This window comes from Aspergillus thermomutatus, assembly GCF_002237265.1.
Source record: "Aspergillus thermomutatus strain HMR AF 39 chromosome Unknown NODE_46, whole genome shotgun sequence".
NCBI lineage: Eukaryota > Fungi > Ascomycota > Eurotiomycetes > Eurotiales > Aspergillaceae > Aspergillus > Aspergillus thermomutatus.
Window position 1 is genome coordinate 661 of NW_020798095.1, and position 23,135 is coordinate 23,795.

The 23,135-nt window shown below is 52.1% G+C and overlaps 6 protein-coding genes across 6 annotated transcripts; 3 read left to right on the top strand and 3 right to left on the bottom strand.

The window, feature by feature from the left end:
- Nucleotides 1-250: 250 nt before the first annotated feature.
- On the bottom strand, nucleotides 251-6,561 carry CDV56_100300 (NACHT domain protein; the record flags this gene model as incomplete). The annotated part of the gene is made up of 4 exons (XM_026753919.1): nucleotides 251-5,343; nucleotides 5,397-5,672; nucleotides 5,720-6,059; nucleotides 6,112-6,561. The coding sequence occupies 4 exons, from the start codon at nucleotides 6,559-6,561 to the stop codon at nucleotides 251-253; spliced, it is 6,159 nt and encodes a 2,052-aa protein (XP_026616216.1).
- A 1,953-nt stretch (nucleotides 6,562-8,514) lies between these two features.
- On the top strand, nucleotides 8,515-10,206 carry CDV56_101589 (putative methionine aminopeptidase, type II; the record flags this gene model as incomplete). The annotated part of the gene is made up of 6 exons (XM_026755208.1): nucleotides 8,515-8,557; nucleotides 8,620-8,775; nucleotides 8,850-9,469; nucleotides 9,531-9,794; nucleotides 9,850-10,011; nucleotides 10,063-10,206. 6 exons carry the CDS (start codon nucleotides 8,515-8,517, stop codon nucleotides 10,204-10,206), a joined length of 1,389 nt encoding a protein of 462 aa, XP_026616217.1.
- Nucleotides 10,207-10,913: 707 nt separating this feature from the next.
- CDV56_101930 (putative sulfate/molybdate transporter) lies at nucleotides 10,914-12,227 on the top strand (the record flags this gene model as incomplete). The annotated part of the gene is made up of 1 exon (XM_026755549.1): nucleotides 10,914-12,227. The coding sequence occupies one exon, from the start codon at nucleotides 10,914-10,916 to the stop codon at nucleotides 12,225-12,227; it is 1,314 nt and encodes a 437-aa protein (XP_026616218.1).
- A 102-nt stretch (nucleotides 12,228-12,329) lies between these two features.
- On the bottom strand, nucleotides 12,330-12,953 carry CDV56_102114 (uncharacterized protein; the record flags this gene model as incomplete). The annotated part of the gene is made up of 1 exon (XM_026755733.1): nucleotides 12,330-12,953. One exon carries the CDS (start codon nucleotides 12,951-12,953, stop codon nucleotides 12,330-12,332), a length of 624 nt encoding a protein of 207 aa, XP_026616219.1.
- Nucleotides 12,954-13,871: 918 nt separating this feature from the next.
- On the bottom strand, nucleotides 13,872-18,593 carry CDV56_102322 (uncharacterized protein; the record flags this gene model as incomplete). Its single annotated transcript, XM_026755941.1, has 8 exons — nucleotides 13,872-14,921; nucleotides 14,973-15,837; nucleotides 16,564-17,094; nucleotides 17,143-17,207; nucleotides 17,263-17,364; nucleotides 17,418-17,679; nucleotides 17,742-18,086; nucleotides 18,136-18,593. The coding sequence occupies 8 exons, from the start codon at nucleotides 18,591-18,593 to the stop codon at nucleotides 13,872-13,874; spliced, it is 3,678 nt and encodes a 1,225-aa protein (XP_026616220.1).
- Nucleotides 18,594-20,127: 1,534 nt separating this feature from the next.
- Nucleotides 20,128-22,692, top strand: CDV56_103105 (uncharacterized protein; the record flags this gene model as incomplete). The annotated part of the gene is made up of 4 exons (XM_026756724.1): nucleotides 20,128-20,534; nucleotides 20,603-21,438; nucleotides 21,499-22,089; nucleotides 22,148-22,692. 4 exons carry the CDS (start codon nucleotides 20,128-20,130, stop codon nucleotides 22,690-22,692), a joined length of 2,379 nt encoding a protein of 792 aa, XP_026616221.1.
- Nucleotides 22,693-23,135: the final 443 nt, after the last annotated feature.

Consider the following 23,135-nt stretch of genomic DNA (forward strand, 5'->3'; position numbering starts at 1 on the left):
TCTTGCAGATTTTCCACCACTGAGCTTTGTCGGCGTATAAGCTGTTATGATGTAGGTAGCCAGCTTCTCACTGATATTGCCCAGATAGTTCGTCAGTGCATGCTGCTATTCTAGATGAGATACAAAGAAAATCATCGAATGAACTGCCAACTGACCCAACCAGTAACAGACTCTTGATTAATATACTGCCATATCCTGACTACAATGAAGCAATTCGGTATCATCCTGAAACAAGAATCAGATTACAATATTACAACTCCTCCACTGGCGCTTCCAAAATCTCCCACCCCTTGAACTCAGTCTCCAACATATCCGCATTCCCTTCGGCCTTGCCCGCCCCAAACGCCTTCGGATCCCACTTCTCGACCCCCTCCACGCCTTTCAGATCAGACGCAAACTCCCGGAAGAGATCCGCGTTCAGTCGCTCATACTCGCTGTACTCCTTGGGCCAGTCACCCAGTCGCTCCACAGCAAGCTTGAGCAGATACAGGTGCCGACGCACATGCTCGCCATCCGGGACGTGGCCATTGACCGGCTCGCCCAGATCAAGATCGTATGTCGAGCCATCCAGACTCATGCTGTTCTCGAGACCGCACTCCATTTCGGCAAACGAGGGATCGCTGAAGATGCGCAGGAGGTTCTCGTGCAGCGTCGCGCTCTTTTTGTAGTACCGGTTTGCCATCCCCTGTCCGTTCTTATGGGACTGGTACCGCTGTCCGACGCCAATGTACAGCTGGGACAAAAGGACGGATGTATCCAGTGTAGCGGGGTGGCAGGCACCGTGCACGCGGCGACAGTTGTACACAATGTCCTCGGCTAAGCGCAGCGCGGCCATAGAGTCGCCGACTAGGTAGCGGGCCAGGACGAGGCGGCGGCCCAGCGCAAGTGTGATATATGGCTTCCAGGTACGCTGGGCTTCGCGGCTGGTCCAGAGCCGGTTGAGAAGCCAAGCGAGAGTCTGGTAGTCTTGCTGCTCGCCCAGGAGGCCGATGAGGTTGTTCAGGTGGACGAGGCCGATCTGCGACGGGTCGATCTTGAGTCCATCGAGGACACGGAGAGCATCCTGGATAATAACGGCGGACACCCCCAGAAGCTTCTTGCGGATGGCGTCGTCGGGGCGAGGCACGACATCGCGCCCAGAAATGGTCATACCCAAGATGAAGGCAAACTTGACGATCGCAGGCGTCCGGTAGACATCATGAGCTGACAAGTATTTGAAGCAGGCCTGCGCCAGATCACACGCCGCCTCATAATGTCGGTCATTGAGAAGTTGCATGACCCGATGTATGCCTGCAATGCCAACGGAGCGGACAAAGTCGTGCGAATGATGAGAGCTGAAGTGGTCCAGGATAGTGATGACCAAGATCTTCACCCGCGAGGTCTCGGTCAGATTCACACGCTTGCCCTCTGTGGCGGCGAAATAGCCGAGGAAATCATCAAAGACCCGGGCGGCCGCAGCTTGCCGGTCATTAGCCACCAGGAAGTGGTATAGTCGAGCAGCAGATACAGACACCGTCTGGATGGTGCTGGTCTTGGCCGTGATAAGGCTCCGGAACTCCTCAAAGTAGACATACTCGGTGGTCAATGCAGCAAGGATCTCAGTCACCGTGACCGAGGAGTTGCGCCGAAGGATATACTCGAGCTGCGCCAAAAACGTGAGACTCTTGCGCTCCTTCGAGGAGAGGTCAAACTGGACAGTCTTGACGTTGACGACTTCTTTCATCACAATCTGCCGATAGATCTCCTGCGAGAGCTCGACCGCTTTCTGGATCTGGCCGGCTGCGATATAGCTGGACGCGATGGTGCTGGCTGCAGCGATCAGCCGAGTGGAAGATGTTTCGGACATCAGGATATGCACGGTCGCCTCGGTGAGTTCGCGCACCACGGTCTCGGTTTCGTTCCGCTCGGTGTAGAAGGTGATCATCTCTTTCATCCGAGTCAGAGATTCCTCGTGAGCCCAGCCGTGCGTCTCGCGCACGGTGGTGATGCGCTTCCGCATGACCTTGACAGTTCGTTCAACGTGAGCGGAAGAGGTAGACTCTTTGGTTGAGGTGACCGCTTGTTCCTCATAGAGACCATCCAGTGTCGCGGTGATTTCTTCCATGTCCAGCTCCGCGGATTCGATCTTGAGAAGCTCCTCATAGAGAGTGATCGCTTCAAGCTCAAAGCGCTTAGACTCCTGGCAGAGTTTCGCGAGAGTCAGAGTCGCTCGGATGGTAATAGATGCAGTCACACCAAAAATCGCGTTACACCGGGCTCGGTACTCGACAGTGATCTTGTGGAGCACAGTGAACTCCGCGTGGACGCTGCGCAAGCAGCGTGTGTAGCGCTCGAAAAGTTCCTGCACGAAATCTTGGGCCTGGAACTTGGGGCTGACCTTGGGCTGGGTCAGGAACGTATTGAAGATGATCTTGTAGTAGGCCAAGGCGTCCAGATAGCGCCCTTGATTCCACAGCTCGGTGGCGACAATGACCATCGGCTCAATGGCCTGTGGATGGCAAGTCTGCGAGTCCTTGTTCAAAGCTCGGATTATCTGCTGATAGTATTCGATGAAAATCGGACGAGGACGCGTTAGCTCAGCCAGGACCCAGAGAGTCTTGATAACAAGCTCATGCTCGGCCCCGTAAGCCTCGATATAATCGCTCAGAATCTCCTGTCGAAGGTTGATGATCATCTCCGTCTGGGTGGTGCGCTCGAAGAAACGAAGCAATTCAGTGGTGGCGCGCTCACGCAGCTTGTCTTCCACTTTCCTCTCCCCACGGGCAGCTCGGTACAGCCTCAGGCGAATGTCCTCCTCCTTGCTCAGGCGACGTCGAGAATGATAGCACAAACCGAGACGTTCAGCAAGTTCCAGGCAATGATCGACGTGCTTCTCGGGAAGCGTGACATCCTGCACCGACGGTGCAAAGAGTGAAGGCCAGACAAGACGTAGGATCTTCTTGATCACGCGCGTAGCGTCTTGCCAGCGGTGCTGCGAGATATACAGTGCAATATGCCGATGCATAGCTGTGAAAGAAGTCTCTTCAAAGGTCTCGGTCGAGCTGGAGGCTTCGTAAAAGAATTCCTCCAGAGTCGTCTCCGACATGACCGTGCTCGAAGAACTGAAGGACTTGACAATCTCCTTCGAGGTCGTTCGGATGATCTCCTGAATCTCCTTGTACGTAGAGCTGTGGGTCGAATTGACGCTCTCGTAGTATCTCGAGCAGCGCTTGTAGACCGAGAGTGCCACCTCGGAGATACCAACGACCTTCATCATCTTGGCGACTTCCTGAAAGTAGGAGACGGAAGTTTCGGAGATTGAGATGCTTGCCTGTTCATACTCTTGCCACAGACTTGACAGGACAGAGGAGGCCTCGTATTCTCTCTTCTGAGACACAAGGAACTTGGAGTACGCCAACACAGTGGCCATCTTCCGCTCCTCCCAGTACACAGAGTAATGAGTGCGGTACTCTCGGCTCACTCGCTGCCAGATCTCGACGTAAGTGCGCTCGGCAAGTTCAACCTTGCCTTCAGCCACGTAGATCTCGGCTTGTTTGATCCATGCCTCAACGTCGTATGACTCGGATTCTTGGATGAGTTCGTCGCCTTCTTCGTAGTCCAGCGAAAACCCGACACCGAGACCAAGTGACCCTCCAGCGCCCTTGAGGCCCTTGAGACGAATCCCCAGCTCTCCGTTAGCGCCACCGGAATCTTTGCGATGATGGTGCGTGGTAATGGACTCAATTGAAAGGAGTATCTCTTGGACCTTCTGCTCTTCCTTAATCAGGCGGTAGTGGTCGACCAATTGCTTGAGAAGTGCGACCACAGTTTCAGAATCCTCTCCATAGTGACGCTTGTAGCACTCCACCAACAACACCAAGACCTCTTCCCTCTTGACCATAATCTCAGTCTTGGTGCTTGTGGTTCTCTGCTCAGTCAGCTCCACAAAGGTCCTAGCCATTTGCATTGTCACGATATGGCGCAAAGTCAGGAGCGTACCGCTCAGTGTCGCAGCTTCATAGAACAGAGGAATGGCTTCAGAGATACAATCGAGCCGCTGGTTCAGAAGAGCCAAGAGGATGATGGACTGAAGAGTCACAACATGATTCACTGACAGCATCTGGCGGTAGAGGTTGGTGACAGTGGTCAAGTATAGCAGCATCGTGGGTGTAGGTGTATTTTCCCACAGCGTGCTCTCAAGTCGTAGGGTCGTGATCGAAGCCGGTAGCACCTTGGCGAACTCCTTCGCTGCTGCAACCTCACCTTTGGCTGTAAACGCCGAGGTTTGCCGAAAATGGAGGACCCAATAGCGGACGGCGAATTCGAGCAGGGGATTTTTGTTTACGAGGCGGTCGGCATCGTGCCAGTCCAGGGATACGAGGGAGAGCTCGTTCTCCTGCGTCACCGTCGCCTTGATGTAAATTAACAGGCGAGTCACGAGATCGGCATGCCTGTCTTTGATGGTCGAAAGGAGTTTGCCCTTGCTAAAAATATCCAGGAGTGACGCTCTGATGAGACCATGACGAAGAAACACCTGCCCGTCTTGCACGAATACCAGACCGTTGAGTGGCTTCAAGACATGCAACACGTCCAGTTTACGGTCCGCGAGCGTGAGCTTGTCAACCTGTATGGAAGCCAAAAGCTCGAGCTCCTTCAATTGCAGTGGCCGATCGGCTGTGATAAGCCAGAGCAACATGAGCTTTGCATCTTCAGTGACATTGGGTCCTTGCACAAGGTGGAGGACAAAGTCGGCAAGAGTAAGCTTGGCACCCAAGAGGGCATCCACGGCCTTGTGGAGGCTTTCGTCAGTCTCCTCGTAGCGAACCCGCTTTGTGGCGAGCTTCCCCCAGAGGAACGAGCCTTGGGACGCTTGGGTGATGCGGCCAACGATGGTTTCTTGATCCATCTCAGGCATATCCAAGAAGACCCGACTCTGCTCTAACTGATTCCGGACGACGGCGGCGATATCATCGAAGATGAGCTCCTCGGTGATCGGGACAAAGACTTGATCTGCTGTGGTGGGAGGCTTGAGTGCACCAAGGGTGATCAATTTCACGTTACTCCCTTTAGCAGTGGCCGTTGTCAGCAGTTTGAGCATTGCGGTTTCACTGCAGGATGCCTCATCAACGCCATCGACGACGATGACAAGCTCCTTAGCACCCGGCAGAGCGACGCTGAGTGCCGCCTCCAGAGCATTCCACAGAAGACTGTCATAATCCTGCTCATTAGTGGTCTTCTTGCTGCGCTCATGAGCAACACTCAGGATCTGCAGCAACTGCACATTTCCGAGGCGCTTATCGAAGAGCTGGTACAGAATGGTTCTGGCTACCGCGCGCGATGTAGCCTCTGCTGGTATTCTTGCATCTGCGGATGAAATTAAGAGGTTGCTCATAGAAGGGAGGGTCGGGGATACTCACTGATTGGAACGAACAATGTGCTGTAAGAAACACCCCCGATCGCGTGCTGCAGCTGATCAACAATCACCGAGGCCAAAACCGTTCGTCCAGAGCCAGGCTTGCCAGCGATAGCCAGAGCTTTGAGCGGACTCTTCAAGAAACGCGCCAAGTAAGGCGCCATCCAAAGACAGGTCATTTCCTCCCGGTCATGGGCCAGATGGGAGCTTTGCTCCGCGACATTACCGAGAACACGATCTTCGGGGCCGAGCCATAGCTTAATTGCCTTTGGATCAGACACTGTTCCTGGTCAGCGGCTATCCAAGTGGACAAAGACAGGGACGTACCTTTATCGGCGTCCAAGTTCTCCCTCAGGAGTTGATGACGCCACATGGCCTCGGAGATTCTCTCGCATCGGTCACGGAATGTCTGAATCTGGCCAGGGAAGGTCTTGTAAAGATCAATGGAGATCGATGCCGTGGTTAGTCCGAGGATCGCCTTGTGGAAATGCATGGACACACTGGCGACCAGTGAGACCAAGTCCGCAAGAGCGAGGACCAGCTGCTCTCGAATTTCTTGGGAGACGCTGAACAGCTCCGTCCGCTCCAGTAGATTTCCGAGCTTCATCGAAGTGCTGTAGAAAAAGCCGAAGGAAATCATCAGCGCAGACGCATTTTCCTGTCCTAGCTGCGAGTAGGTCAGCCTCATGAGGTCATTTGAGGAGGATACATGATTGTACCTCGAGTAACAGAGCACAATAGCCATAAGCCAACTGCGCAGCTAGATAGCTATCACCGGCAAACTCCTCAATCGCCTGGTCGAAAGAGTGCAGCCTCTCGACAAAAAGCTGCGCCCATGATAGCACCTTGTCGTAGCTACTTCCTTCAGGGGGGAGCAGACTCATCCGCTGGGAACGGATCCAGTCCAAAACTGAGTCATGTGTATGGTTCAGCAGCTTGGATGATGTGCTAGCGCCGAGCTCGTCGCCACTTCGCCGTTTGAGGGAGTACACCAAGCTGGATACTTCTGATGTCTCGATAGTCTTGAACTTCCTGGAGGACACCCTACGGGAAGTGACAGAACGGGCGACGCCATTGTTTGAGAGGACATCGCTATCCACGAGACCAGAGACACGTCTGTGAGTAGCTAGCAAACCAGAAGGCAAGGGGGAGGAAACTGTGGCTGCCATGGCGGTTGAGATCACTGGAGCTAGAGAAGAGGTGTTGTTATCTGTTGACTCTTGGGAGGCCTGAGTGTGGACGACAGATGGAGCGGTCTTGGACACTGCAGATGATGATTGCTTTGAATTACTAGTTGGAGGTAGAATGACTGTGGGCCTAGTAGGGGAGTCGAAAGCAACTGTCGTCTTGTTTGAGTCACGGCGACGACTCGCAAAACAACAAAAAAAGCAACTCAAACCAGCATCAGATAGAAAAGACGATTGGATAAAAGGACAAAAGATTTTGCAAACGAGAGAGGCGAGACGATTCTGAAAGGGCATAGGTCCCTTAAATATTATATGGGAATGGGGGGGATTTTCGTATGCTACCTCGCTGTATACGGCGGCGAGCACTGTACAGAACAACACTGCATGCCACAACATGTGCATTCAGATGGAAATTCTCTGAACGGAGTGCCCGACATTCAGTCTGGGCTTCTGGGTATCATAGAGAAGGAAGGCATTCCAGATCTAATTTCTCCCACGGCGTTGCCGGCAACAGGCTGGCTGAATGACAGGGGATTCGAGACAGTGGCGCTCTACCCCTACCATCTGCATCCAAGAGGGCTTTCTTTGCACTGTGATTGAGCGAGATGGCCCTCCCCGGAGACCACCGTCGTGAGCGACTTGACTAGTCTGGAAGTTGACATCTCTGCTACGCGGAGAAAAAGAGCACAAGCGTTCCCTCGTTTGTCCTCTTGATGCATCAGTATGCAGTAAAGGTGGGGGAAAGAAACAGCTCTATGAGAGCTTCATCAGCGGCGGGCCGTTTCTTCCTCGCCCTCTGAATTTGAGCAGTCACCACAATTGTTTATTACAGATTAGTGGACTGGACGTCCTTGCCGCCAAAGTACAGCGGGTTGCTCTTCATGCAAACTGCTGTGAATGTCAAAGTTGGTATGAGCCAGATCGCCCCATTGATAGCGTGAGCAAAGCAGGCAACTGGAAGAACTGGGGTAGGCTGTCGCTATTGGTTCATCATGGTTCTCGCAAGTCACAGCAAACCCTGTCAGATCGTTGTATGCAGACTGTGGCTGCCTGAGTCAAGCTGGTTCCCCACATTCCTTTTTCCTGCTGCAGATATATCAGCTGGCTGTAGCATAGCGTGGCCAATGGAAGTGACAGGTCAATCCCATCTTGATGATCCGGCGACGTCCGGACGAACTGTCAATCGAGGCGCAGAAGCAATGGGGGAGACGAGAGGCCCTGGATCTCGACCATGGGCTATTTCTATTTCCCATAATTTGCCGGATGGTCTCCGTATGAATCGGGCTCAGATGCACTGAGATAGGTAAACTATTGTCCTTGCTTTTTCTCTTTTCTTTTTCCTCGTGTCTGACAGGGAAGTAGTTTGGAGGAGGACGGACAAGGGAGAAATAGCCGACGAGTAGGGAGGAAGTAAAGACTTGGTACCTTAGGTGTCCATCAGTCAATGCTGCGGAGTAGACAGTAGTATAATCAGAACAAGCATGATGGTCAGAGATTGTGACAAATCCATTTGCCTGAGCGATGATTTTGTCCTTCGTTGGATCATATTTGATGTTATCTTACCACTGCAAGGACTGACAAGCCACAGCTCACTCAGCTAAAATTCACAGGATGCATTTAAGCCTTGATATTCCGTGCAGTACGGAGTAGATGGAATCTCCTATCTCGAGGGTTATGTAGTGACAGAATAGACATAGTCAGTCAGATGAGTCTGGTGGCAGTAGAGTAAATATGCAAAGCATGGTGGTAATTGGCATAAAACTCAATGCATCAGAGCAAAACGATGCAAACCTGACCTTTTAGTCCACTTAGATTCTAGGCAACCATTATTATTAGCGACATTCATCTTTCATTTTTGCTTTCTTTTCTCCCTGGCAGCATTCGCAAATTCCTCCACAATCGGTTCATGTCAGTACTGCGATTTGAAACCACAGCATGGGATCAAAGAGCCCTGAAGGACACTGGCAGGCTCCTCATGGTATGACTTTTACCTTGCCAGAAAACAACCATCAACAACTCTAATTTATCCTTACCATATAGCCTCCAATTCCAATGAGCTCAAGCCAGCCAATCCCGACCCTCAAACTTCTAGAAATGGCTCGGGCTCGGCCGATTTGGATCGCGGAGTCATCGGTGATGAGGACGACGACGAGGATGGCGAAGAAAATGGGGTGAACACCACTACTTCCACTGTTGGTAAGCTTCGATCAACCACTTCCTCAAATCTCGATCAAGTGAATTTCCACTGACGGCCTATCTACCCTTCACAGAAAAGAAAAAGAAACGCAAGAAGTCCAACAACAAGAAGAAGAAGAAGACCAAAACGGGAACCCTTCCAGCAACTGAGCTCAAGCAAAGTAACCCACCGCGTGTGCTGGTCTCGACTCTGTTCCCCTCAGAGTATCCGGTCGGAGAACTCGTCCCGTATGACTGTACGTCGCGCACCACCGACGAAGAGTCGCGTTACAATTCACGTCTCTGGGACGACGACTTCCTCTGCGATTATCGCCAGGCTGCCGAAATCCATCGCCAGGTTCGCCAATATGCGCAGAAAGAGCTGATCAAGCCGGGAGCAAGTCTCCAATCGATTGCCGAGGGTATCGAGGATGGTGTTCGCGCGCTTTCTGGCCATCAGGGTCTTGAACCCGGAGACTTCTTCAAGGCGGGCATGGGATTCCCCACTGGGTTATGCTTGAATCACATTGCCGCTCATTGGACCCCGAATCCGCGTGAGAAAGACGTCATCCTGGAAAAGGGCGATGTACTCAAGGTGGACTTTGGTGTGCATGTGAATGGCCGCATTGTCGATTCGGCATTTACTGTCGCTTTTGACGACAAGTACGATAATCTCCTTACTGCAGTGAAGGAGGCAACGAATACCGGTATCAAGGTATGTCTGTTCTCTTGGCAGGTTTTTTGAGCTGAACGCCGTGACGCTGATGCGCAGGTAGCATGCTGGTGTTGACGCAAGGATGAGTGACATTGGCGCCGCGATCCAGGAGGTGATGGAGAGCCACGAAGTCGAAATTGACGGAAAAGTCTTTCCTGTCAAAGCTGTCCGGAACATCACTGGCCACGATATTCTCCGGTACCGTATCCATGGCGGTAAACAGATTCCTTTCATCAAAAACAACAACAAGGACAAGATGGAAGAGGGAGAAGTGTTTGCCATTGAGACTTTTGGAAGTACTGGCAAAGGATTCCTCGACGACGATGTAGGGACACAACTCTCTCTTTTTCTTCCAGTACATTTTTCTAATACCGCAGCAGGTTGGAGTCTACGGCTACGGGAGAAACGAGGGCATGTCTGGTGCCAACCTGCGTCTTGCCTCCGCAAAGTCTCTCCTCAAAACCATCGATGCCAACTTTGGAAGCATCGTCTTTTCTCGCCGATATCTCGAGCGTCTTGGGGTGAAGAAATATCATCTTGGGGTAAGCAACAGAGACGGCACTGTGTATACGATTATTGACCTTATACCGCAGATGAAGAATCTGATCGATAACGGCATCGTCGAAACTTATGCGCCGCTTGTTGACGTGAAGGGTTCCTACACGGCCCAGTTCGAGCATACGATTCTCCTCCACAGCGGTGGGAAAGAAGTCATCAGTCGTGGTGACGACTATTGAGCTTGCAATATTGACGCAAGTGTTTATTGTCTCCTTCTCATTGAAGAGCCGCTCATTCGACAATCTGGTTAACCTAGTTGGCCCGTCTTCGGATTGGCGTCCAGTCCTTACCTCCTTCGTGTTTCTAGTTTTGACTCTCATTAAGGGAAGCACTGTCTCGCTATTTCAGGATAACTCTTGACAGTGGAAACGCGAAACTTATACTGTTCGAGCCGTGTAACACCGTAGCGTAGCTCAAGAAGAGACACGCGAGTCGCTCAAGTCGGTCAACGCACGATCCTATCAGTCTGTGGTTCCTACATAGTACAGACCTAGTTTTGATGACAATTTGAATCTGAGCATGCATCTACAGGATTTTCTATATGACTTCATTTACAGAGTATGAGGACCTGAGGTTATCCACAACTCATCAGGAGAATACCCCGCACTGGATTGACAACAACACATCATGTATTTGCGCTGAAAGAAAGACTTCCAAGTTTGCCAAATCCACCGCATCATCATGACAAGATTTCTTGATCTTTTGATCTCCTGATCGTGGATCGCTTCGCTTATCTTGCTGCAAGTAGGTACAGCGAGTGTGGGGGCCCACATGACGCCGCGTCATCCTTGATTTCTTTACCTGCATCACTTTCCATGGTTCCTCCTCTTTCAGACTCTTGTCAACTTCTTCAAACAAACACTGAATTGACTCCATTCAATCGACCATGAAGATAGAAACTCTTCGCGAGATATCCTCTCGCAACCTGCGAACATTTCGAAATCACCCTGTCTCCGAGATCTCCGGCTCTCTTGGCGATCTGGGTACCTTTCTCCCAATCGCCATAGCCCTGGCCGTCAACGGGACCGTCTCACTGTCCAGCACCTTGATATTCTCCGGCATCTTCAACATCCTGACTGGTCTGTTTTTCGGGATCCCACTGCCCGTGCAGCCCATGAAGGCGATTGCCGCGGTCGCCATCGCCCGATCCTTCAGCAACGGGACCATCGCTGCCGCGGGGATCTTCGTAGGCGCATGCATCCTGCTCTTCAGTGTGACGGGTCTACTTCGCTGGTTTGCCGATGTGATCCCCATCCCGGTCATCAAGGGGATCCAAGTCGGCGCGGGATTGTCCCTGGTCATCGCCTCGGCGGGGAAGACCCTCGCACCGCTGGGGTGGATCCACCCTTCGTGGGCGGACAATCGTCTGTGGGCTGTTGCGGCGTTTATTTTCCTGCTATTCACGAACGTCTATCGCAACGTGCCTTATGCGCTACTTGTGTTCGCCCTGGGACTGACCTTCGCCCTCGTTCAGTCGGCTCTGGCGGCGAGTCTGCCGTCGCTGGAGATCTGGCGTCCGTTCGTTGTGATCCCAGGGCTGCCGGAGTGGAAGGTTGGCGCGCTGGATGCGGGAGTGGGTCAGATCCCGCTGACCACACTCAACTCGATTGTGGCGGTCGTGCATCTGGCGGGTGATCTTTTGCCACGGGTGAAGACGCCGTCCATCACGGCCGTCGGGTTGAGTGTGGCTGGGATGAATCTAGTTGGGTGCTGGTTCGGGGCGATGCCGGTCTGCCATGGCTCCGGTGGATTAGCGGCGCAGTACCGATTTGGTGCCCGTTCTGGCTCGAGTGTCGTTTTCCTGGGAGTGCTGAAGCTTGTGATTGGTATCTTCTTCGGCGAAACCCTGGTCGGCCTGCTGAAGCGGTTTCCTTCCGCGCTGCTTGGTGTGATGGTCATCGCCGCAGGCCTGGAGCTGGTCAGCGTCGGCGAGAGTCTCAACACAACTGGAGCCAGGGATATCGCCATGTTTGGACAGGGTCTGACTGGCGATGGCGAGCATGAGATCGGGCCCATGCTGAGTGATGTCGAGCGGAAGAGGCGGTGGACCGTCATGATGGTTACCGTGGGCTTGCTAGTCGGGTTCAAGAATGATGCCATCGGCTTTGTGGCGGGCATGCTATGCCACTGGGTGTTTCAGCTGCCCTGGGCTTTTGAGAGAGCACGAGAGCGGTGGAGCGAGGGAAGAATTAGGGTATAGTTTCTTGATCAACGGAGATATACGCTGCCTACGATTTACGACCACTCACGCGGCACCACGACGAGCACGACAATTCATTCTAGACAGCTATGACATGAAAAACTATACCAGATCCGACATATTCACATCCGTCTCCCTCTTCAATCTCGTCCCTTGGTCCGTCTCAAACTCCCGACTGGCCTTCTGCTCAGCCGAATACCCACTCTGGCCACGGCCCCGGTCACGATACCGCGGCACCCCGTCGGAATCATAGTCGACGCGCTGCTCCTCATACGCCCCTGTGTACGCATTGTAAGTCCTAGCACGAGCAAAGGGGGTCCCGATATCGTACGACGATTGTCCCACCGACGAACTCCACGACTCATCGCCGGCGCGCCTCCCCTCGCGCTCACCCGGGGAACCGGTCGTCGGAACCCCATAATGCGTCCCCGCGTCGTAGGTCGTCGCGCCCGTCTCGTCTTCCAGGTCTGTGATGCGGCGGACCCCGCCCGGGAGCGTGGACGAGCCGGACGGCAGGAGGTGCTGCTCCTGGCCTGTGCGGTCGTAGCGGCGCTCCTCGATGACGGCGGGCTGGCCTAGGTCTTGGTGGGCGGTGCGGACGACCGTGTTCCCGTTTGGGTCGGTGTGCGAGCTGGTGGTGTACCGATGGCCGGTGGTGGTGTTGCCGTCGGTGGTGTTGGTGGTGGAGCTGTAGTAGTAGGAGGAGCTGGTGTAGGAGTCGGACATTTCGTTATCTTACAATGTAAAACGTAAAACGTACAGATTGCCTATGTATATATCTGCTCAGTATATTTACAGCAAGTATGTATGCCCTGGAGATATGCGTGCACGTTCGATGTTTATATAGTTCCCGTGGCGAGGAGAATCGGCTTGACATCATAGCACCATAACACATGGCGAATCTCCGCCTCCACAGTCCAGTCCATAGTCCACTCTCTCAAGCGGGATCTAGAATCCTCAATCTCAGTGGCCACGACGCCAAACCTTCAGTTGGCCAGTAATTCGTCGAAAATAGTATCAGTAGAAGCATCAATACCTTAAAGCTCACTTACGAGTTACGATGACCCGGTTAGCGGTAGCCTTAATATAATATCCCGAAATCCCTTGGCGTCGATGATATAGAACGATGAGTTTGTTCTGGACTTTGGGATCCACATGGTTGGATATCTGTCCTTCAATCTCGACTTCACAGTTGGGGCCAGTACCATCAGTTATTCCCAGAAAGGCACTCAAAAGTCAAAATGAGAAGAATCATCAAACCGACGGTTGCTACTTCTCACCAGGAGATATAATGAGATTATGACCTAGAACCACGGAGCTGAATTTCTAGGCCCTTTGAGGGCTGCTCGCGTTGAGGTAGGATGTCGGCCAGCCAACGATGTAAATCATCAGATATGACGGGGCAGCCGAGGACACGATTCCTAGTACTCTTCAGCATCATCTAATGCGAAGACATGCGTAGGCCTCAACAAGACCATGAGGTGAAAGAAAAATCTATTGCGAGATACAACTTTTAATGTAACTATCGGGATATCAAGTGCAAACAGTCGCTGAAGAACTCCACAATTCAAGCATCAAGCTCAAGCATCAAAGGACGGAAACGCTCAAAGACAGACCAAATCGATGAAACAAGCAATGGCAACCTTAAGCCAGTCCCATTCCTTTCCTGGCCAGCATATGCTGACGAGAAGAGGATAGAACAAACCGCCCAAGGAGTACTCCTGCCCACGAAGTGAGCGAGGTAGAGGATTGCCAGAAGGCCGAGAACGCTAGGGCAGTGTTGCGAACAACTGCACCGGCATATTCGGCAACAGTAGAATTCTGGACAACCTCTGCTCGGCTTCCAGGTAGACTCCAAGTGCCACTGTTGAACCAGAAATTTTCTTTGCCCCTTGCGTGCTTGTTTTCCTGGGTGCATTGGCTCTCGACAAGCCTTCCAACGCCTTGTTGGGAAGTCGGCCTGTATCTGAATGGCCGGAGTACACCAGACGACTCGCGGAGTAGGCCAGGAGTGAAATGAACAGCACAAACTGCACCATCTTGCTGGCCACGGAACGTAGCAGTCGCCGGCTGTGTGTTCTGGATTACCAGTGGACCAGGCACCGAGGAAGTGTGGTCGACTGTACGCCAAGGTCTTGCCTCCTTGGGCAACTGACAAACTTGAATATGCGCGTGCGCGGTGTTTTGCCGTCCAGCAGAACTTTGGGCCGAACGCTCTGGACGTTGGACATTCACAGTAGATCTCAGTGAAATGATGTTTGCGCGTCCAGCGGAACTTTGAACGGTACGCTCCATGACTTGAGCATTTGCTGTGGGCGTCCATGAAACGGCAGTGTTTGCACGTCCAGCCGAACTGTGAGCGGAACGCTCTGAGTGCTGAACATTCACCAAAACGGTTGGTGAGATCGCAGTGTTTACACGTCCAGCAGAATTGTGGACAGTACGCTCCGCACGTGGTACATCCGCCCTCGCCGTTGGCGAAATAGCAGTGCTTGGTTGAACAGATGCAGGTACCGCTTTGACTGCATGGCCCCTGTCCAAAACTGCGGGCGGTAGAGTCGGCAAGGTACTGGTGGTGATGCGCTTGGTTGCAATCACGACGTTCTGGCCCAGTCGGGCCTTGGTGGATTGGGCCAGCGCCGCAACGGCAGAGTCGTTCAGAATACGAGAAGCAGACTTGTCGAGGCAGTTGCACTGTACACCATTAGCATGATATGATTCTGGGCCGATGATGTAGGCACCTACCCGCTTATGCTGTTTTCGATGTTTCTCGCAGGCCCCATGTTTCCGGACTTTGATGTAGTTTTCCTTCTGAGCCTGGGATCGCGGTTTTTGCTTTTTCGGCAGATTGGTGGTCGCATTCATATTCAAATCAAGCACCAGCTCTACTCCACCCCCGACCGGGCTCGGTCTTGAAGAGGGTGGGGTAGATGACTTGGCGGAGGGTTCAGAGGCTGATGTGCTGGATGGGCTTGCACGAGACTGGGGCTCAGATGCGCTTCCTGCAGCAGAGTCTGGCCAGCAAGGAGAGGAAAAGCTACCGCACGAGTCCGGAGGCTGACTGAGATCAGCCATTGCGGCATCTTGCAAGCGCTGCAGGTGCAAAGCAATGGAAGCCTCGAGACGCTTTTCCTTTTTCGAGAAGCAGCGCGGGTCAGCGGCTGCCTGCGATTCGATCAGTTGTCGGTAGGTTGACGGTGAGTAGAAGTTTTCTGCCGTATTCGAGGCGTCGAATGATGACCATGTGTCGTCAAATGCCGAGCCAGAGCACTCCACTTCCGGAAACGATGGTGGTGGAGGAACATTCTCGGAGAAGCCAGCCACGTCCAATGGCATTTCTGTGCTTCCTATTAAAGGGTCCTCGAAGGTAACGAGGTCGGAGAAGGCTGATTGAGGCCATTGAGCGGCCTCCGAGTCCCAATTCAGCGCGTCTGCATCACTGTACACCAACTCCAAGTCTTTCGGAGAGATCGAGTCCAGAGAGGGTGGATTGCTCTCCAGAAACCCCGTTGCGAACTCGAAGGAGTTGTCAAAGTCAACCCACTCGTCGGCGCGAGCAGGTTGCTCCATTTGATACAGAGATTGGTTTGCAGACATTGCTTCGATTGTTCTAAAGAATGACGCTGAATGGCAAAAGATGACGCCGAATGACGATGAAGAGATTGATATTAGAGATGAGGCCGTCCGTCTTCGAGATAAGATCTCGGCTATTTACGGTCTTGCGTGAGTCAAGGAATGTACTTTTGAGGTTCTGGCTCGCCAAATAGGCAGAAGGTCGTGCAACCTAGGTGAACAGGCGTATGCTCTGATTGAGGAGGATAGGATCTGGAGGATGAGAAGAAAGAGATGAGATGCCTGAAGATGAAGGAAGGCTGTTCAACAAGAGCTGACAGTCACGCTTCACAGCCTCAGTCACCAACTCAGGCCCTCCGCCTTTCCTCTTTTGGGTCCCCGCCTGTTGCGCGCCCTAAACCGGTTTGGGACCCCGACGCCATCCCCGCTCTCCTCTTTTTATGGCGTCTGATTGGCTGATTGAAGCAGCTCATGCTCCCGCAGTTCCATGTGACTCATGAGCGAAATACCATGGACCGAGATAGGGAAAAGCTTCAGCCTGGGGCTGGCTTTAAAGTACAGGCCTAGGTAGAACAATGGCGGTCCGACCTCTATCTCATTAATTCGAATGCTCTGACCCTACGATCTGCTCAAGGGTGATATTGGCAGGCTCACAATGACTGCCCCCAAGAAATATATACCTGACGGGGGTGCTATAACATGATGTCGAGCATCCCAAGATCAATAGACACATAAACTCGAAATTACAGATATTAACACCAACCCGCAGTTGATTTTCACATAAGCTGCCCGGCTCTTCTTGGCCTCAGCCGTCGCAACCTTACCTATAGCAGACGATACAGGAGTAGGAGTAGGAGAACTGTATTTCCCGCTCTCCGAGTCGAACTCCAAGCACGCCGTCGGCAGGGCATATGAAGTCGAAACCAGCACGGTTTGAACAGCAGCTGCTTCCGTGAAGACGCGTGGGACATCAACCTCGAAATTCGCCAGTGCGCCCAGATTGATGTCAACTGTGGGAACAATATTTGTGAAGTTCCCGAGGACATTGTTCAGCGCTGATGTAAGCTTGCCATCGCCGTTTGAGACAGCTTCGCACTGCTCGTTGACGTTACTGAGCTGGGTCACATTGAGAGAAACGTTGGGTAGTTCGAGAAAGGCGCCGATTCCTCCCTGAACGCTTCCTACCGCCGTGTTGATGCCGAGGAGGACCTGAGGTTTGAAGCCGATACTGGCTACAAGGGAAACAAGAGCGGCTTTCGCTTGGAATGGCAAGGCATGGATAGTTGTTTTGTCACTGAGCAGAGGTTAGCTGAAGACTTTGGTGATTGTGAAGTTAGCTTACAAGCCGGTAATTGAAGAGTTTGAGATCTCGTCCATGTTCAACTCCATTTTGGAATTTGCAGGAACCTGAGTACAAGTCAGTGAGAAGGACGAAAGGATGAAATGGCTGAGGTAAACTAACGGAGAGGTTGAAGCCATATGAAAAGCCAATGGCTTCGGCAAGGCTCAAACTCATGTCAAACTCCGCGACTATCATTGGGCCAAACACAAGGACTCCGGGAATCTACTACACATCAGTGATCGGCTATTGCAGTTTTCAGTGATGAACAAATGTACCTCAAAAGGAACGAGGGGGATAGCAGGGAGCTGGGCCGAAAAGGAGACCAGATCTTGACTCGCCGAGAGATCGAACTCAAGTTCGACCTGTGCAAAGAGGCCGTTTGCAATCACCTCAATGCTACCATGCTCAAAGAAGGCGATGGTGTTGTTGACGGAGTCTATGAACCCGTCAGATCCGGAAATCTCGAAAGAGCCCTTGGTTATGTCGATGCTGCCTTCCAAGGAACAATTTTTGCAAGACACGGTGATTCCTGATGGCCTGCGAAATGAGCTTCTTCCTCTCGCCTTGGAACTGGATGAACTACGGCCGAATGCACTTACAGAAGCATGTCCGCCGCAGGAACATCAGGAGGGAATATCTTTTGGTCCACGTAAGGCGCATTGAGCTTCTTCGTCGAAGTTGAGGCGAGCCCCGATGTTGCGGTAGGTGCAGGAATTGTGACCGTCGGGCTCTCGGCAGATCCTTCCATTGTTTTTGTTGTTGCTGGTGAGTCAGGCTGCGACTGCTGCTGTCTCTTGATGAATTGATTTGGACTTCTCCGGATTTCAGATGGATGTCTGCGTGAAAATGAAACTCGAGTTGTGTGAAATGCGTCTTGCCAGCTACAGTCGGATTTCCCTAGTGACAGCACATTGCGGTGCAGGTCAATTGCGACCTTGGTGACTCTATGCACGATTAATGATACTACCTTATGTACATAATCGAGGTACTGACCGATATGTTGACCTTGCTCCCTCTGGATTACACCCACTATGTGAGGTGACTAGGATGAGCCCATCGATCGGCTCGATTTCTCGATGGACTGAGCGGAATTGCTCGATTGATCGGAATGATATATCAATACGTGATTCCTTGCAGGTCACATCTTCGACAGAGTCATCCAATTCCTCTAATGCCAGAATGGGTGACTGTGACTTGACCTCTAGAGTAGCCACAAAGACCGATTCGAGATCTTGATCATCATGAAGAAAATCAAAACTTGCTTCGCTTCTGAGAAGATTGGACGAAGGCACTGCTCTGGATTCAAGCCTTGAAGGAGAAATCGCAGCAGAGAGACGTCTTGCCTTGGGGAAAGTGAGCGGCGGAGTCTCTCTGGAGAGTGATCTCACAGTCGCAGCGTTGACATTGCTCAGAACAGTGAAAGCAATGATAAAGAAGAATAGTACACACATGATTGATGAAGTGGAGTGGCTTGTAAAGAATTGGAGAGTCTTCGCTTCAATAGCATCCCCGTCACCCTTTTATGATGTTACGCCTCTACTTCTAACTAGCCAGCTTGGCCATGATGCATCGTCCAGGTGGAACAGATTTATCCCCGTCAAGCAGAAGGACCCAACGGCCAAAAGTGCAAGAGAAGTCTCACAGCCCTCTTGCTTAGTCGCACTAGCGACATCCCCATGTTCATGAGGTGAAGAGCCTTTCCTGCTTTAGTATGGTCTCTTGAAGCCGGTGCTGCAAGGTGCTGTGCCGCAAGGCTGAAACGTCCTGGTTGTAGTCGAGACCTCCCCAGTGCTGTACAGCCTCCACCCACATTCTGTACTATCCAGGCTGACTGATAAATTAGGATGTTCTCAATATATCAGCCAATCCGAAAACATAGCCCAGAGCTCTATATATGCCTGTTGATCACTTAGCTCTTTTGGATCGAGTCATCCAGTACGTTTCGAGCATCCGGCCATGACTGCTCAAGGTTGATTTAACGAACGATTCAAAGATGGACCTTCAAGGGCCAGACGTGGCTATGGACCCCAACGCGCACAAATCTTCTCGGCTCAGCAGCTGGCGAATGAAGCACCTATCACTCAAGAGAATACTGAGCATACATTGCTGGAGCGAGTCATGACAGCAAGCATAAAAATCTTGGTTTAAGATAGAAGAAACCATGGGTCGATCGGCGGGGTTGGCAGAGTTATATCGATTGAGCGTATGGTATCTGGGGATTAGGCTTCAGAGGACCAGAGATATTTGCCATTTAACCAAGCTTATTGACAGGACAAGAATGGAGGCTAAGCAGAAATAATGAGGAGAGTATCACCAAAGTTTCGCACTAAAAGCCGTCACTTCAAAGCAATCAGCGAATGAGAGTCAATAGTGTTCCAATAAATGGCAATGTCTATCCAGTTCCAAGGTCTCTGAGCTTCCTGTCAAACGAAGGGCATAAGCTGGAGGTACTTACCAAGTAGGTGAAGTGATGCGTGCATGCACTCCCCGGATTTTATATGAGGGATCAGACCCCGCTGGACCACATCACGATAATCTGTTGTTCCTTTTCCCCTCATTTTTAGTCTCTTTCTCTCCTTCAAGTATTCTTCTAGCCACTGGCAGAACAAACTCTTCTACATCATAATCTCCATACCCATCTCTTCTGGCCTCTGCTTCTCCAAACAGCCAACACAGGAGGAACTTGTTCGAACGAAGGAAGAAAACCCTCCCGCCCCTCGTTTTGTCTGCGCTCCACTTTCACCCTGAACTCCTGGGTCGCGGGGGACTATCACTTTCGGTTGCTATTATTATTACCGTCGGTTTTTCGCCTTTTTATTAGCGTCTCCCTAATCGAGACGAGTTTTTAGTCGGTTCCAGACCAAAAGGGGAGCAAAATTAGCTGGGGGGGGGAAAAAAAGCTGGACAGTCAGCAGGACGGACCTTTGGGACCGCCCGGAGAAATCCATCACGTCACGTTGTCCTGTCCGTCCCTCCCGACCAGCAATGGCAGCTGCCTTTGACGACGAGGACCTTTCTGTCTCCCTCCCCTCCTTCAACTCCGATCGCCAGCGTGAACGTACCATTGGGGCCGGTCCTCCCCCCAACGCCTCGAATTATCCTGCCATGGCAATGCCTCCGCCCACGCGCCCGACCGGGAAGGGCGCCGACCCCTCCATGCAGTCACCGGCGACCATGAGGGACATGCAGCGTCTCGATCAGTACCAGACGGTCAAGATTCTAGGTGAAGGCTCGTTCGGAAAGGTGAAGCTGGCGATTCATCAACCTAGCGGCCGTCAAGTCGCTCTGAAGATCATCTCCCGTCGCAAATTGCTGTCCAGAGACATGGTTGGTCGTGTGGAGCGGGAGATTCAATATCTGCAATTGCTACGGCATCCTCATATTATCAAACTGTATGCTTTCGTCTCGGTCTTTTTTGAAATGATTGGTACAGGTGAACTCATCCCTTTCAATTGCGCAGGTACACCGTCATTGCTACCAAAACCGACATCATCATGGTCCTCGAGTACGCCGAACGAGAATTGTTCGATTACTTGGTCAAAAGAGGCAGATGCAACGATGCGGAAGCCCGCAAATTCTTTCAACAGATCATCTGTGCCGTCGAATACTGCCATCGCCACAAAATCGTGCATCGGGATTTGAAGCCGGAGAACCTGCTTATTGACAAGGATAAGAACGTCAAGATTGCGGATTTTGGACTGAGCAACATCATGACAGATGGGAATTTCCTCAAGACCAGCTGCGGCAGTCCTAACTATGCTGCCCCCGAGGTCATTTCCGGAAAGCTCTATGCTGGACCCGAGGTCGACGTATGGAGTTGCGGCGTGATTCTCTACGTTTTGTTGGTGGGACGGCTCCCATTCGACGACGACTATATTCCGGCCCTTTTCAAGAAGATTGCCGCGGGCAACTTCCACATGCCCCCTTATATCTCGTCTGGGGCGGCTCGCCTGATCAGATCGATGCTCCAAGTCCACCCTGTCCACCGAATCACTATTCCCGAGATCCGCCAGGACCCTTGGTTTCTGCAAGACCTACCCAAATATCTTCAACCACCTCCGGAAGAATTCATTGCTACTGGAGTGGATCCAAACAAGGCTATTGACCCTAAGAAGATCGCCCCGGGGAAACCCCTCTCTGTGCAGCACAAGATTCACCAGATCGCTATCTCCAAGTTGGAACGGAGCATGGGATATGCGCGGGAAGATATCGAGGATGCACTCAAGAGCCCCGAGCCCAGCGCTATCAAGGATGCTTTTTTCATAATCGTGGAAAACGAAATGATGCAGACCAATTGTGAGTGTTGCCTCAAAACACAACCCTCCTGACTATGCATTGTCGAGCTAACAGCAGCAGCTCCCACAGAAGACAACCTGATGGGTGGTCCTGTCGCACCTTCACCACCCCCGAACCGAACCCCTTTGACTACATCTGCAGTTGGCCGGCCCACTGCACCCCGTCCTCAAGGGTCCCCTCATTTTGATTCACCTCGCCAGACTTCACAAGTACCACAACAGGTTGATTCGGATGATTTTGAAAGTACCCGAATCAGCCACGTTCGCATTTTGCCGACCAGCTTGCCCTATGTTCATGATCAACTAATGGAACAACGGGAACGGGAGCGGGAGCAGCGGGCGCGTGACGCGGACCGATTACGAGAAGAACGTGCTCGGGCCAGTCTCGACGACGATCTTCACGGTGCACGTTCCCCCGAGGAGCAGGAAGCAACCGCCCGAGCTTTGAAACCTCACTCCCGTAGTATCATCGATCTGAACAAATTGCGCCTGGAACCTCCAGAGACTCGTAGTGCTCCCCACCAGCCCAAGAAAACCCGCAAGTGGCAGTTTGGTATTCGGTCTCGGAATCAACCTTACGAGGCTATGCTCTATCTGTACAAAGCCATTGCAGCACAGGGCGGCGTCTGGGAGATCCAGCCCTCAGATGCAGGTTCGTACTAGTTCTAGTTATCTGGTTCCATGTTCGTCGACTAAACATAGTTTCACAGAAGGCACACCCATTGGGGTTGAACCGCGACCAGGGGAAAGACCTCTGCAAGGAAAATATCCCGATCTTCCGGCCGACTACTACATCCCGAAGGACTCCTGGTTCATCCGGGCCCGTCTGTTGAAGCAAGGCGTCAAAGCACCAGGTCGCTCAGCTAGTGTGCAGAGCAGCAAGAGTGACTTGGAAGACCTTCGCCATCGATTCAACATCTCCGGATTGTCGCGCTCCGCTGAAGAGAAGAATCCTCTTACCATGGACAATACGACCAACTCTGGCCCATCATCCGCGACCCAGCCACATGTGCATGGACGAATCTCGCATGGTGTGTGGGTGTTTGTGGACATCCAGCTGTACCAGCTGGAGGAGAACAACTACATGGTCGACTTCAAGTGTGACGGCTACCAGAACGTGATCCGCGCGGAGGGCGATACCGAATGGCATCCCATCAGCAAACGTTACTTCAACAAGGAGAAGGAGATCACGAGCCCCTATCCTTTCCTCGACGTGGCGTCGGACCTGGTGGCTCAACTGGCTGTGGCCAGCTAATTGCATCGTCTGAGATTGGACGGCTGGCGTATAATGGAGTTCTTGCTTATGATTTGGTGCATGGCGCACACTGGCGTCTTATGATTTACGGCCCTACTTTTCTGTATCTCATTCTAATATATTTGGCATATGCGGAAAACGCACCTTGTTTTGGGAGACTGACAGTCAAAAACGGCCATTCACATTGCAAGATATGTTAATCATGATGATCCTCGAATCCGTAGCATAGCACATTGTTCTTGATACTGTTGGGGAGATCGTGCATTGATCCCACATGTAGCAATTCGAAAGTGTCATTGACCTCTATCCCCATTCTACTCCCTCTTATCCCAGATCACCCTCCACAATCAACTCGAACACCCATGCCATGATCGTACGAGGCACACACTCCACGGACCGAGAACGCAGACCAGTCGCAGACGCATCTCGATCCCCATTCCGGC